We start from the raw sequence: 16,451 nt of genomic DNA, 5'->3' as shown, positions 1-16,451 counted from the left end.
GAATAAATTAAGGTTCTGTTCAGTTATGTTGGTTTCTTGAGTTGGTTTAAATCTTATAGATATGGAACGTTTAGTTTGCCAAGAAATGCATTCTCTTGATTTACTGTCAGCATGTTTTCTAGGCCAGAACTTCCTTTATGTTCACTAACCAGCATTTTGCTTTTATGGGAGTACAGGGCTGTGGATTGTGCTGTCTGAACTGGCAGTATAGTTATAATTGCAGGTATTTTATTAGGATCTACTCTTTATTTGTGCTTATAAATATGCATCATAGTAGTATGGGATTATACCTTACTTTGATTGGCACTTTGGGATTTTGCAATTCTTTTCACTTGGAATGTAACTAGGCCTGTAACTCACAGATACGAGCCACTCTTGTGCAATAGAGCTATGGGTATGTATTTCTTTACAGCAGACAGAAGCTTGCTTAATAAACGAGTCTGTATGAGCTGAAATGACAAGTACGGAAGTTACTCAGCATTGCTAATTTGATCTTTCCTTGATTATTCTTTCCCCAGCATCTAGTGTGTATATATTTGGCTGAATGACTAGCCGGATTGGTTATAGAGCAGCAGAAAATGGGGATTTATTGTGCATCATCTGGGAACTGGAACAAGCTGTGAATATGAAGATGGTGCAACAGCTCTGTTTATAGGGAACAGAAGCTAATAGTTAAGTTGGGCTTCCTATGCTGTGCTTTTATGTGGTACACTTCAGCATCACTTCTAATGTTTAATGGGATATTGAAGAGATGTGTTTGAGAGACCTAGGAAGATCGCCACCAAGCATGTGAGTCAAGGGTGTGTGGGCACATTTTGCATTCTGTTCATGATAGGCGTGGGTGCTTGCCTACACAATAGACAGAATGCCCTTATGCGACTCTTTCTTCAACGCAGAAGGGTGTTCCCAGCAATTGTCCCATCACCCCAGGCATGTGGCATATTGTTGTTACTTTAGCAAGACGTGCCTTTATGAGTTTGTGTGCTCCTAATCAAAGCACCTATAATGAAGTCCAGTCCTGGATTAAAAGTATGTAAATAATTGCATCATCCACCATAACTGTGGAAGGGTAATTGCAATGTTTTTAAAAGTACATTTTGCTTTGCAAGGGTGTGCTGTGCTATAGCATCATGGAGGTATCTGAGACATTACAGATAGGCATTGTATAATATTTTCTTGAGGTAACTATGGACATCAGGCTTGATGTTTTGTAAAATGGGATATCACAATTTTAGTGAATAGAATTGAATTATTTTGGGGGGCAGAGCATCAAGTGTATTAATGTTGTGTGTATATGCCTGTCTGTCTGTTAGGTAACATGGCTATTGTAAAAAATAATAATTCTTACTAGCTCCTTAGGATGACCCAAACCTAGGGATTGGAAGACTTACAATTGTGAACAGTTAATGAAAGCAGTTCTGTTTTCTAGGAATCTCTTACAGCACAAGTTTGCATTGTGATATATTTTTAACAAACACAACAATCTGTATTGTGTAATTTTGTGTACCAGTACACAGCAAGGGCAGAACAAATGATCTTCTTGTTAAGAGAAGCATCATGATCAGTGATGTATAGCAGAAAAATGCAACTTTTCAAGCTGCATTGCAGTGTTCATAGACTCTGACTCAGTCCAGCATCTCATTTGAAAATGGGCAACAATGGAGCTTCAGTACAGAGGGAAAGTGTTTGTGAAGTGAGTGTTCTAGATTCAAGCAAAACCTTCCTATTGATTCTCAAAGGTTTGACATGTGCTATGCTCCGAAATACAAATTGTGCTCTAAGTAGTGTGTTTTAAAATTATTTTCTAGTTTTAAGTTTCTGGGTATAAAAGGTAAACATGCTTTTTGTGCTCACCCTGCTGCACAGGCCGGGCATCATTAAGTGTGAAGACTTAGTTTGGAACAGTCTTAGTTGCCTCTAAGGAGTTGAGTTAGGTTATCACTGGCAGTCTCAATTTAGATTCTATTATCCATGAGTTGCTTCATTATATCCCTTAGATAGTCCCAGAAAAGTGGAAATTAATTAGTCCTCACTATTGCAGGGCAGCAGCAGCAGATATATCATGGATCTGGCTTTGGTGAACAGATGACTGGTAAATGGTTTGTGTGATGGCCTGGGATTCGGATTCAGATGCTGAACCTGAGGAATCCCAGCCTGCACAGGATTCCCCACCTCCAGAACAGCTGAGCCAGGGCCGGGGCATGAGCCTGAAGGGTCCTCACCTGTGCTGGATCCTCAGGTGCAGGCACCAGTTGACTCTGCTCTGGCTCCTGAGGTGATGGAGGACCCATTGCCTGCAGGTGCTCCACTCTCAACCCCATCAGAAGAAGCTGAGGTTGCCTCTGGGTCCAGTAACCCTCCAGCCTCTCCTGAGCTGCAGAGGCTCAGGGCAGAGAGGCAGAGGGAACTAAGTTTCCGCAGGAGGAGTGCTCACCTCCAGGCCAGGAGAGGCGAGTCACCTGAGGATTGGGGCCGCCCTATGCCTCGGGGCAGATAAAAGCCAGCCAGGCCCAGTCCCAAGTTGCGGGAGCAACATTGTTGGTTACTAGTTCCTGCCTGAACCCTGTCCTGCTTTCCTGCTCCTGACCTCACCCGACTCCCTTCCCTGCACCCAGCTTCAACTTCTAAGGACTGCCTCCCTATTGCACCTTCGACCTCGGACTGGACTTGGACCTTGCCTCTCAGTTAGCCCATGGGGCAAGCACAGTTTGGTTGTAGTGGTTCAATTAGCCCATTGTTATGGATTTAGACTTTTGGTAGCAATGACTCCCTTCAAGGTATGATGGGTGTCTGCCGTGGAATCTGTGGGATTTCTGAATGCTTTTGGGGATCTCCCAGTTAGCATGACTGGTGCTCTTCCATAATCTTTGTCTGTATGTGGAACAGAGAAATGGAAAGGGTCATTGTGGCCCATCTGTTCTCATGGATGTAAGAAGGCCTTCTTGATTTTGGGGAGAACTCCAGGTGACCAGACAATAGCAAGTATTGTACCAAATGCATTTAGAATAGTTGAGAGTGCACTTTTGTGCCTACCATGTGGCAGTGATGGTGGTGAACAAAACTTGCTTCTCCAGCACCTTTGCATCTTCCAGAAGCTATCTGGGAAAGCTTTCCCCAGTGATGAAGGCGCTGCTACGATCATTCCACAAAGGCACCAAGCAGTTGGAGGCCTGCTGTGATAGACAGAGTTCTGAATTGTTTGAGACTCATTTAGCAGAAAGACAGTACAGTATTGGAGAGATGCTCTATGTGTTGGAAGGAGGCTCTGTTAGTAGAATGGAATGTTCTCCCTCTTGAGATGGGCACCAACACTGAATGGACTCTAGTTTGGGGTTACAAAGTTTATCTTTCATTGAATCTTTGATCAGTAAGAATGGTTATATAATGGTCAGATTAAGGTTCACATATATTGATTTTTATCAGAAATGCTTTACTCTGGGCATATTGATCTATATTGTTTTGTGTACGGTATCTGTAAGCCATTCTGAGAATGTGTAGTGATGCATGGGATATGAATCTTCTAAATGAATAAATGGGACTTGGTACAAGTTGGAAAACCTTATCGCCCAATACCAACCCATGAAAACACCTCCTAGCAGTTCATACAGCCATGGTTTGACCTGAATCTCCACTTTGAACCAACTGCCTGTTTGTAGCTAGACATCAGTGTCAAGTTGGAGGTTATAGAAAGGCTTCTAAGTCCATATAAGTGGTTAGCACAAAGCAAATGTTGTTTACTGCAGTTGCGGAATTGCACTTAGACAAGTGGATTACAAGGTGATTTATAAGACTTGGCAGACATGGCTTGTGTAATGTGAAACCTTAGGTTCTCGAGCAGACGATTCCTGGGGTCCCTTGCATCCTCCCCCTCCCTTTTGGTGTATTTAGTTCACAGTGTAACACAGTGTAAGATGTGAGGCACACTTAGGAGTTGGCATAACATTTTTGCACGTAGTTGCAACCAAGACCTGCAATTCAAAACAGGAGAGGGGCTCTTTGCAATTTATGGTGTCAACAGCTTCTGACTTCCTGTCTTGCACCACCTGTGTCCTAATAGGACTAACTCTTTATCTTAAGCCAAGTAATCACTTTCAATAGTGAAATCTTGGCAAGAGTTCAGACTCCGTCCACTTGCATCCTGTGAGATTGGGTTTTACAAATAGTAACCTCTCAATAGGATTGTGGTAAAGTTATTAGTGCTCCTGTGATGTACACAAGTGAGTCCTAACAGTACATGCAAATGTTTGTTTTAATTGCTCATGTCTGATGGAGTCTGTGCCTGTTATGGTTCAAGCTCAAAAACATGTTACCACTGCTAAAAGTCATCTCCATCTCCTAAATGTAGAAATGGATAATGACTTGCAAAGGAAAGTCCTGGGTCTATTTCCTTATCTACAGTAGGTCTCATTTGTAGCAGATTGTTACTGTGGTTTGACATGTCTCTTGACTGGTTCTGTGTTGTTCTTTACATATCTGCTGGACTTAGTTGCTTCCTTGGGACAATAAACATGGGATACTTTTAAAGTTACGTTAAATACGTGCAAATACTTTAGTGTACTCCCATGTACCAATAACCTACATGCGTGTAACAAAAGAGGAGAGATGAACTCTGAAAAGCGGTAGTATTTGTTCCCTCTTGTTGAAGCAGCTTTCACAGATAGGCCTTACTGTAATCTTCCTAAACAGCTCAGAGATCTTTTAATGACTCCTTACTAGGGACATTGGAGAATTTCGATGGGAATGGGGGAGAAATTGCCAATGTTCACTTATTCATCCCTTGAATCGATCCAGCAAACACGACTGGCACTGCTGCTGCTGCTGCTTTCCATCCACAAATGATACATCATTGATTACATGCACCCTGATTTGCATTGAGTTCCCTTTGCATTTAAATGAATGGGGTGTAATACCGTACATTGCACAATTAATTGTGTAGGTTAAGTAACAAATTGTGTAAGTTAGGTAATTTTACCATAGTGGACTGCAAGACAAATGGTGTGGTTTTTGGTAGAAGGCTAACTGCAGTGAAATGGAAACAGTGCTGCACGCGATGAATGCAGTACGGAATGAGGGCGGGGGGAGGAAGCCTTCTTACATTCCCAGCCTCTACCCACTTTTTTCCCTTGGATAGTCACTTTTCTGCAAAGGGTCGGAGAGAAATGTTTGATTCTGGCTGGCACTTTGATTCTAGGCCTAAACTGTTCTCACAGCACTTGCTGAGATGTTGTATGTTCCACAGAAAACGATTCAGCATGGGGCTTAATTCGTCTTCCTCTCCGGTGGCTGCTTGCCTAAGACATATGAGTCCTGCACATCTGGCTCACACGGTTCTGACACTGCAGCTGACACACCATGCCAGGTCTTTCCAGATGATCATTTTTATTGAGATGGAAATGTTTAGCTTGGTGGCTTTAGGCGTTTTTCATACCTGAAGCAAAAAGTCAAAATGACAGCTCTTCGTTACTAACTTAAAAAAACAAAATAAAAAGCTTGGGTATGATTCCACATGATGAGTTAGGGGAAGAAAATTGTGATTTCTTAGGAATTTGCTGCACAGAGTGCTTCATTATAAGGCTGGCTGAGTTGGAGTGGTGGTTCCATATGACATTTTCCAATGCAATTGTGATGAAATCACTTATTATTTAATGTTTGGGTGCTGGAATATGCTGTTATTCCCTGCCAGTTACTTTCCTTTCAATCACCACATGTGTGATATGCTGTGATTTGGTCTTCATTTGGTCAACCTTTGCTTTGAAAGCCTTGCCATAGGAACACAGGACTCTCTGCCTTATACTGTGTCAGACCATTAGCCCTGTATTGTCTACACTGAAGGGCACCAGCTCTCCCAACTTTTCAGGCAGAGATTCTTTCAGTTCTTAATCCTCCCCCCACCCCTTAGACAGAGAGCTCATGTAGTCTTAGGAAACTCATCAGAACTGGAGTGCACACCTTTTACAAGCAGAAAACTGCAACCAACCAGCCATCCCCAAATGGAGCAATCCCTCGCAGCAATTTTTCCACACCTTCCCCCCTCCACCCCCAGGGAAATTGCTATAGCTTGGTGATAGAGCTCATGTACTGCAAGCAAAAGGTCCCAGGTTCAATCCCTGGGATCTCCAGTTTGGGTCGGGAGAGATCCCTGTGTGAAACTCTGGAAAGCCACTATTCAGTGTAAAAAGGTAAAGGACCCTGACAGTTAAGTCCAGTCGCAGATGATTCTGGGGTTGTGGTGCTCATCTTGCTTTACAGGCCGAAGGAGCCGGTATTTGTCTACAGACAGTTTTTCCGGGCCATGTGGCCAGCATGACTAAGCTGCTTCTGGCGCAACGGAACACCAAAACCAGAGCAGCATTCGGAAACACTGTTTACCTTCCCGCCAGAGCGGTACCTATTTATCTACTTGCACTTTTTTTGGTGTGCGTTCGAACTGCTAGGTGGGCAGGAACTGGGACTGAACAACAGGAGCTCACCCCGTTGAGGGAATTCAAACCACCGACCAGCAAGCCCTTCTCATAGCAATACCTTGCTTGAAAAAACCAAGCGCCGGTGAACTGCAGTCATTTCTTTTCAATGCGTAAATCCAGCTCAGAAGCCTCTACAGTTAGCAGGAATAATACGAGCCATTGTGTAGCTGGCACATTATCTGAATGTGAGATTCACCATTCTATTGTTTTCCAGCAACCTCCTGACCCCCAGTCCTGTTCACGCTAAACATTGCAGGGGAAGTTTGAACTTGCGATGGAAAATAAAAGCTTTCCTCTCCCTGCCGTTTAGGCGATGAGAGTTCAATTGCAAATTGATTTCTTTTGTATTTGCTCTGCCGAGCAGCCCCTGACCACAGGATTAGCTCTGCTTAATTAGTAGCTCAGTGATGGCTCCTGTTGTGTGAAAATGGCTTCACCTTGGTTTTGTGATGCTGAGGTTTGTGTTTTTTTTCAGCCAAAGGAACAAAAAAATGGGAAAGCCAGGGCACTTTTCTATTCAATACTCAAGTGCTGGAGAAAGGTTTCTTCCTGGGTGGAATTACTTGGTGTATTGATTATTTAATGTCTATGCCGCTTATTATGTTAAAAAATATCTCGATAAGCAGCGTACAAAAAACCCCCGAAGCAACAGACAATCTAAAGAAAATACTACACAAACAAAAGATTGTCTCTCTTTGTGTTGCTCTGTGTTCAAAGCAGCCTCAGACAGAAAAGCAGGATTCCAGAAGGAGAGGTCGAAGTTAGAAACAGAATTGTTAGAACCCAATACTAAGAATCTGTCTAGAATGTATAACTTGCTGCTGAAATGGAATACACAGGAAGAAACGGTTAAATCAGCTATGATTAAATGGGCACAGGATATCGGTTATGACATTATGTTTGCTGACTGGGAGCAGTTATGGACCACTGGTATAAAATTTACGGCATGTAGTGCCTTAAAAGAGAATATAATGAAAATGATCTATAGGTGGTACATGACACCAGTCAAGCTTGCAAAGATCTATCATTTGCCCAATAACAAATGCTGGAAATGTAATGAGTTTGAAGGAACCTTTTACCACCTTTGGTGGACCTGCCCAAGGATTAAGGCCTACTGGGAAATGATCTATAATGAACTTAAGAAAGTCCTTAAGTGGACCTTTTCAAAGAAGCCGGAGGCCTTTCTCCTGGGTATGGTTGGCCAACTGGTACCAAAAAAGGATAGGACATTTTTTATGTATGCAACTACAGCGGCAAGAATTCTTCTGGCAAAGTATTGGAAGACGCAAGAACTACCCACTCTGGAAGAATGGCAGATGAAGGTGACTGAATTTATGGGACTGGCGGAGATGACCGGCAGAATCCGTGACCAGAGGAAAGAGACAGTGGAGGAGGACTGGAAAAAATTTAAATTATACCTTAAAAATTGTTGTAAGATTGTGGACTGTTAAGATGTCAGGGGGTAAGAAACAGAGAATTACAGCTGTAAATAATAATGTGAAGAAATTTGAGAGAGATACAAATAGAAAAAAGGACTAAAGGGTTGCTGAAAAATTGCAAAACAAGGATGCAGTGTAAGGGAGGTATGGGGAAGTCACACATTTTTGTGTTTTGTATATGTCTATTTCTTTTCTTTTTTTGTGTGTGCTGTTTTCTTTCTTGTCTTTTGTTGGTTGTGAAAATTAATAAAAATTATTTATATAAAAAAAAAAGCAGCCTCAGCAACTTGCATCTCTGGGCCAGGTCTGATGCCACACACAAAGCTATGGAAGCGCCAGCAATCAGCTGCTTGTTGGCAGCACAGGCAGTGTTGCAGGAGTTGCTGATGGGCAGTGTCTGCAAAAACTCCCCTGGGCAGCTGTATCTGTACTTGTTATTTATGTCATGGGTATCCCTCCCTTCTTCCCGAAGCAGCAAACATACAAATGATACAACAATTAAAACACATCTGAAAACAGTTCCAGTATAGATGCATGCTGGCAAAGATCTTCAGTCGGTGCTTAAAAGGTGGTGGCCCCTGCCGAATATGTAACAGGAAGTCAGTCCAAAGAAGATGCCATGACACTAAAGGCCTGGGTGTAGCCCTTGGCGGGGGGGGGGGGGAGGCAAGTCCTGGGTTTCACAGCTCCCGCTCTCGGTGGGGTGGGGACAAACAAAGGCTAGCCAGGCTGTTGCTTTTTGTCTCTTAACAAAACCATTGGCTGGTTTTTAAAGTGTACTGGGGAGAAATCTGGAGCTCCTTGTGGTTCTTTGTTTTAAACATCTTGGACAGCAGCTGCCTCCATCAAGCAGGGATTGATCTGTCAATTTTAGTTTCTCTCTTTTTTCATTTTTCTCCTCTTTAAGTAAGTAGTCATCAGCATTTTAGCACAAATTTCTCCAAATGCACACATTTTGCAAAACAACTTCCCCTAATATAATACCTTTCTGTGCTCATTTTTTGCATACAGTAAGTGGCTAAGAGAGCTGTAATGAAAGATTTGGCTAAATGCAAATTTTGAAAGATGGGTGTGTTTTGGTTTGGATATTGTTTCAGAAAGTTTGAATTAGCGAGCAACTAGGTACTTGAACTGAATCAAATTTCTTGCCCATCCTTGTCTTCAAGACAAGCTGCTGCTCTCTCTTTCTTTCTTTCTTTCTTTCTTTCTTTCTTTCAGCCCTGCTGAATGTTTTTATACATCACAATGTAGATTTAAGGTAACTTTGCAACTGATGCTAAGAACTCTGTTTTATTGTCCCCTACCTCACCACCGGGAAGGGACACAGGTGGCGCTGTGGGTTAAAGCCTCAGCGCCTAGGGCTTGCCGATCGAAAGGTCGGCGGTTCGAATCCCTGCGGCGGGGTGCGCTCCCGCTGCTCGGTCCCAGCGCCTGCCAACCTAGCAGTTCGAAAGCACCTCCGGGTGCAAGTAGATAAATAGGGACTGCTTACCAGCGGGAAAGTAAATGGCGTTTCCGTGTGCAGCTCTGGCTCGCCAGATGCAGCTTTGTCACGCTGGCCACGTGACCCGGAAGTGTCTCCGGACAGCGCTGGCCCCCGGCCTCTTAAGTGAGATGGGCGCACAACCCTAGAGTCGGACACGACTGGCCCGTACGGGCAGGGGTACCTTTACCTTTACCTTTTTACCTCACCACCGGAAGTCAAATTTGTGAATATGGTTAATCGGCGATCACTTTTTCAAATGATAAAGTGGCTACTAAGTTCAAAAGACCTGCTGTACAAATAGATCTGGTTCAGGTAATCGTATCTCAACTCACTAAGTGGCATGAATTCAAGCTCTTTTCTGGTATGGAGAACCCCTTCACTTGAGCTGCGCTTAAACTTGGAAGTGTCTCACCAATCATCCAAACTTGGAAATGATGGTCGCCAGTTTAAGAACATCTGCTGCAGCTAGTGGTTAAGGAGGAGAGAACTTAATCACAAGCCTGGGATGGGATGCCACACTAAGCCATATCTTGGCTTAGCTGCCCACCCAACACTGATTTAAAAGGACCGGAGAGGCGCAAAGCGGCTGCAATCTCATCCCTGGTAGCCTGCATCTTCACATATTAGCACTAAGCTATGGTTTGGCTTGCCATTCCTTGCAGATTTAGCCATTATGAGGTATGCAAATAAAATAAGCTCTACTGCTTTTTGCAACCTTGACTGTAGATAAGGATATGTCTCTTAAAGCTTTCAAAAATAGTACCCTGTATGTGTTTTTGGCCTGTTACTTGACATTTACAATAGTAAAAATATGTAGGAGGAATAGAGATGTCATATGCATCCTGAATCTGCTGTGTGGCCCCATAAAGACAAGGGGAAATATCCGTGTGCACTGTGAGATTATTGGACTGGAAAACAGCCTGTGACCTCTCCCACACTAAGAAATTGGTGCATGAAGCATTACTAAGGGCATGAAAACATCAGTATATGAATATGCAATTATTAGCATTGTGAGTCATCGCTACCCAGACCCAGGAAACTTAAGCATCTCACAAGCAATATTACCCTTTCCAGGTGCTTTCCCTAGATGGTGGCATGTGCTACTCAGCATGTGCTGCTTAGCTTAGATACTGCAGCTTTCAGGAAGTGATGGCCTATGGTTAGAACTTAACTTGAACCTGAATTTATAGAAGAAGTCTGGAAAAAAGCGGGAGGAGATGCAGGTCACCCTCTGGACTGAGGTGGTGGCACACCTGTGATAAGAAACCTATGAACTATATTTCGGCAAATCTGTTAATATAGCAGGTAAGGTGCAAGGCTGTGGAAAATCACAGTTCAAAGGTTGGAATTGAGGCAAGTGTAAACTGCAGGCCTAAGCATGCTTACTTGGAAGTAAGCCTCCCTGAACTCAGTTGGAGTTACATTCAAGTAAGCATGCAGTAAAGTCAGGTAATTGGAAGCAATTTAGGAGAAACTCAAGTGTAAGCAAAGAGAGACTTCTAAGGGACCAGCTGCAGGATTCAGAAGGAAGTGACATTGGCTGTTTTGCCTGGATATTTCTGAAGAGCTGCCTGCCGCGATTCCACACAGAAATGGTCAGTAAATCAAGAAAGTGACATGTTGGGCATGCATTTTTGATAAGGTACTGACTGCAAGAAATTCCTTATAGCTGGTTTTATTAGAGTGGGGGACGAAAGTCTTGGCGTGATGGAATATCCTTGAAAGATGTTGTTGCATATCTGCTGGATGCTGTACCATAATGCACAAATTGATAGTATGTTCTTTTTCTTTGCCCTCTCCCCCATGTCTGTTTTCCTTGATCAGGCAAACAGCATTCACTTTATCAGGCAGAGATTAATATTGGTCCACCTCCCTTTAAGCCCCATCCCTGATTTACACCAGCAAGCTTTTTCTTCTCTGTTGGACAATGGACAAGAAGAAGCATGAAGGTACCTCAACTTCCTTGTGTTTAATCTTTTCAGGACAAGAATATCCCAGCCCAAGACCTGTCACTGAAAAGCAGCTTCATAGCCCAGCCCTGGCTGCTGAAAGAATATTCCTCCTCTGATGTTTACATCTTGCTTTTCTTTTAACTAGTAGGATGCATTCCAGACCGTCCCTTTTTAAGGAACTGGTAACCTTTATAGAACTAGCTACAAATCTATATGCTTTAAGAAGCGAAAAACACAGTAATCTTTAGAGGACAATATTAGCTGTGTTGCTATGGTGCAGTGTGGGGGCGGCTAATTAGACACAGATACATACAAAGTTTTCTGGTGTCCATGGCAACTATCAGGCGTAAGAAGAAGAAGAAGAAGAAAAATACAGTAACTTGAAATGGTTCCCCCCACACTTTATCCTTCCTGGATAGTGTAGCTTTTGTGTTTTGCTTCTATTGTGAAATTTTGCACTGATGTTTGAAAGGAGAATTCTACTTTCATTTCAGTAAGAGCCTTTCAACAGATGGGACAGGTTTAGCCTGTATACACTTGTCACCTCCTCCCTGACAATTGCAAGGAGACCTATTGATTACAGTAGAAAGGTAAATTTGTGACAGAGGGAAGTGACTTTGACACATTTGCACTGGATAGAATGCAGGTGAAAAGGGAGATCCCGGACTGGGGTTGAGGTAAAGCCAATTCAGGTGAGATTTGTGTCTATGTGGGGAAAAACATTTTTTTTTTTTGCGTTTGTGTGTGTGGTGTTTTAATTCTAGTGGCAAATTATGACCTGTGTTCCTGAAGGTTGGTTCGTTAGGGTGCTTCATTATGCAAATAATTCTGTCCAGCCTGCAAAACACCGACTCGTCATGCATCCAGTAATGGTGTGCACTGACCCCAAGTTGCAATGAACGCTTATAAGTGAGAAGGCAAGAAAATGTGTTTTCTTCCTTTGCAGCCTACATAGGATCTATATGGAGATATAGGATTTGTTCCCTATTTCAAGCATGCAGAAAGTCTTAGGTAGCAGAACTGGGAAAGAAATGTGCCTGAGGCCTTAGGAGACCCACCGTTGATGGGAGTTGACAATACTGGGTTAATACGTCGACAAAGAAGTATTGTGAAACTGCTGTGTGGAATTTATTAGTGGATTTGACACTGTCAGACAGGCTCAGTTGAGACTGGGAGTGGCCAGCTCATCATAGAAAGTTATTGTCTCTCTTTCGTTGTCCATATATACTTGCTTTTCTAATTCATTACCAGTCAGGAATGGGTCACACCCACTTTGATTGGATCTTTTCCTCTTTTGAATGAATCTCGTTTTCCTCTGTGTGCTTTGTAGTAATGTGGCACACCCATCTCTCGCATTGCTGGGCCTCTGACCTCACTTTGTAATTACATCCACCACATTCCCCTGACCCCCATTGCCTGTACCTCTGTGTGTGTGTCTGTGCGCGCGCATGCTTTTATATGCCAGCTGAGGATAGCCATATGTGTCTCATGGAATGGTCTGTGGCTCACATAAGCTCTAGGAAAGAAGCTGAATGGCATTTAGTTCCAGATGAGTTCCAATGGCTGTGGATCCGAAAGTTGCATGATTTAACACTGTACTGCCACTTAAAAATAGAACCAGCCCATTTCTGTGGGAACTCTTTGTGCTGGAATTTTTTTAAGCATATGTTAATAGTTGGGCTAGTAAGGTAGCTTCACAAATAATTCTTTCTCCTCCCCCCCCAAACCCCCCTGCCCTAAAGTAGATGGGACCTTTTAATATCTTTTAAAGCCTTTGCTTTATGGAACTTTAACCAAATAATGATTGAATATACACAGGAACCACCCTTTAAGGTATAACTGTAATTTAAATTGATAGGATGATACAGTGTTCTTGATTAGTCAGTCTGGAAAACTGAAATCCTGGACTTATTTAGGAATAATAATGGAAATGGTACCATGAGGACTTGAGCAAAATTCAGGCAACATCATAAAATATACATTGCCATTCATGGCTACTCTTTTTAAAGACAGGTTCTGTGCTGGTTGGCTCTGTTCAGTGTTGTGTAAACCATTGTGCACATTCTGAATGATCAACGTTGCAGGTAAGTTAGAAATAAAGCAGCCAGGCTGTGCTCACCTAGTAAAAAGTAAGGAGTTCTGGTTGAGCAGAGCTGAGTGTCGGAGACTTAGAGGGCAAGAAGTGAGTGTGTCCATTAAAGCATGCCATTTCAACATTGATTTCAAAGATCTCCATGTTCGGTTTATATGAAGAAATAATCTTGTACATTATGCCAATACCATGTCTCTGCAGGTTGTGTTCCTCTTCAGAGAAAATGTTCCTAGTTAACTAGGAAAGATGTGACAACATGGTTGCCTTTTGCCAGTTCTCTCCCTATTCTAAAGTTGCACCTGATGATAACTACTGCAGTGGAAAATGAACTGAAAAACAGCTCTTCTTTGAAATTTGCACTTGTCCAAATTTTGCGATGCAGTTCTCCAGACATATACTGTGTGCATAAGTTGTGTACATTTAGGGAAAGTGTGCATAAAAATGCACATATTTGTGAAAATAACATACAAATATGCATATTTTAGGGAAATTTATATACTATCGACCAAAATGCTTTGTTATTTTTGTTTTGGATGGAGTCAAGTAATTGGGACCATTTTAGGGTGGCACATTTTTGTTTCTTTTTGGCCAGAACAAGGTGATATTTTCTTTTCATCAAAGTAGGAAGGTTCTAGTTTGGTACGATTATCTATGAAAATTCAGCACAATTTCTTTTAAGTTGAAGACATTCGTCATCAAACCAGGAACTAGTTCTGTTTTTAAGTGCCCTGACTTTTCATGGAGTGTTAAGCTCTTCAAATGTTTTGAAGATTTTACTATATACTTGCAGAATGTCACTATGAGAATTGATATTCTTTAGATTAAAGAGTACCTGGCTTCTAAAATCAAATGCAAGTTTTTGCCCCACTGCTACACTTATTTCCTGGGACCATTTTAGTTGGGTCATTTGCTCCTATTGACAAAAATGAGTTTTTATCAAGAGTATCTCTTAGAGTGGGGACGCAGGTGGCGCTGTGGGTTAAAGCCTCAGCGCCTCGGACTTGCCGATCGAAAGGCCGGCGGTTCGAATCCCTGCGGCGGGGTGCGCTCCCGCTGCTCGGTCCCAGCGCCTGCCAACCTAGCAGTTCGAAAGCACCTCCGGGTGCAAGTAGATAAATAGGGACCGCTTACCAGCGGGAAGGTAAACGGCGTTTCCGTGTGCGGCTCTGGCTCGCCAGAGCAGCGATGTCACGCTGGCCACGTGACCCGGAAGTGTCTCCGGACAGCGCTGGCCCCTGGCCTCTTGAGTGGGATGGGCGCACAACCCCAGAGTCTGTCAAGACTGGCCCGTACGGGCAGGGGTACCTTTACCTTTACCTATCTCTTAGAGTGGTGAATGGCACTATTTAGCTGGAAGAAACTCCAATAAAAATCCTCATTATTACATATTTTTACATGATTGTTTATTTGTATATATTTTAAAATTTTATATATGGCTGTTTTATGATGTCCTATATTTGTAATGCCTAATAAATGTTTTATTGTATACACCAATTATATAGTTGGTTTAGAAATACCCTTACAAATCAACAATGAAATGAAATATTGGTAGAAATGTGCACTAGAATGCTGATGAATTCTCGTGGGGATTTTTCTTTTATTTCTTAAATTGCAATCAGTTGTGGAAATGTGGCAAACTGAACTTAATATTGAAAAAAATGATAGTCTGAGAGAACCCCCAAATTGACAGGTTTCTCTTTCACTAGATGGAAATAGATGCTTCTGTCTTCCTTTAAAGGTGTCAAAGAAGTGTAGGAAGTGAGGATCAGGCAATGACGGCATTGTAGGGGATGGTGGCTGGAGGAGCCCGTGGCTGCCTTGCTCGTTAGATTCTGTGCAGAGTGTCAGATGTTTCAAGCATGTGTCTGCCTCAGCCCCTTAAGGGACTTGGCAAAGACTAAGCAGGCCAACGTGCTTGGAACATATCTGAGGTCATAGGTTTGTGAAATCTATGCATAATGCGATGCAGGCCTTGTTTGGGCTCATGCTGGTGTCATCTGGAGTTAAATGTGAGTTGTAAATAAAAGCTTCCTTTCCAATTGGCTTGTTGAACTGTGTTTGGTGATAGCAGTTTTGTGAGGCTCTGCGTTGATCTGAACTTTTGGATGCGTTCCCAGGCCTTCTCTCTTTCGCCTCTCCCACCCAGTCATGTTGTGTAGATCCTCTGTGAGTCAGGCCCGTCCACTGCCTCAGAGAGCTGAATGCCGAATGGAGCTTTGTAGCAAACCATGGAAAAGGACTGAACATGACGGTGCCATCATTATAGAATGGTGGTGGAGAGCTTTCGCTGGAGATTGTCAACATGTCTCTCTGCTGATCTCACAAATGCCAGCATTGTATTCATTCCATAAAGGAAAAGATGATCTCCCCCTTTCTTTTCTAAATCCTGAAATCCCAGTGTTTTAAATGAGCAGGTATTGTGCTACAGGTGGGGACCAGCATGGATGTTTTGATTTTTAAACAAAGGGGCTGGTGTGCTGGTGTTTAAACTGTTCACAGAAACGGTTGAATGCACATCTGTTGGATAATTTCAGGTAAATAGTGCCCGCTTATCTGGCTATCATTCACATTTTAAAGGGCTGTTTCCTGCCTTTAAGATACCATGACAACCATGTTAGCAATTCAGAAACAAGCGAGGTAGTTGCGGATGGGAACTTTGGCTTCTCTGGGTAGCTTGTGAGAGCAGCCGCAGAGCTAGAAGGGACTCAGAGAGTTGTTCAGTGCAGCACAAAGGCAAGGTCAGCTTCCCATAGGAATAATATGCGAAACCCCGATCCTAGAATGTGCCAGGAGCAGGTTGCTCTACAAAATGTGAGAGGAACTTTATACATTGTAAGCTAACATAAACTTACGAGGTGGGGCAGGCTTTGCATTTCAATACTTTGTGCAAGGAAATTCCTTTTGGAGCTGCAACAAACCTGCTCCCAGCGTTTCTGAACGTTGATGTTGTTTCCATAAGCCAAATAGTTGCTGAATATTCAAAGACAATATCTGTGCATATTTGATTTCAGCATATCT

The 16,451-nt window shown here is 42.8% G+C and overlaps 1 protein-coding gene across 3 annotated transcripts in view; it reads left to right on the top strand.

The window, feature by feature from the left end:
• The window catches only part of GAS7 (growth arrest specific 7), a 135,757-nt gene that overhangs the window by 11,653 nt on the left and 107,653 nt on the right, over positions 1 to 16,451 (top strand). The window contains exon 1 of one of the 3 annotated variants that reach the window (XM_083725903.1): positions 991 to 1,029. The exons of the other annotated variants lie outside the window; for them this stretch is intronic. Within the exon in view, the coding sequence (XP_083582029.1) occupies positions 1,006 to 1,029 (24 nt within the window). The 5' untranslated portion in view covers positions 991 to 1,005. Of the gene's footprint in view, positions 1 to 990; positions 1,030 to 16,451 lie in introns of those variants that run through there. 3 annotated transcript variants of the gene reach the window in all.

Source organism: Podarcis gaigeae (assembly GCF_964106915.1).
Source record: "Podarcis gaigeae genome assembly, chromosome: 2".
In the NCBI taxonomy this organism is placed as follows: Eukaryota; Metazoa; Chordata; class Lepidosauria; order Squamata; family Lacertidae; genus Podarcis; species Podarcis gaigeae.
This window is presented reverse-complemented; position numbering and strand designations above follow the sequence as displayed.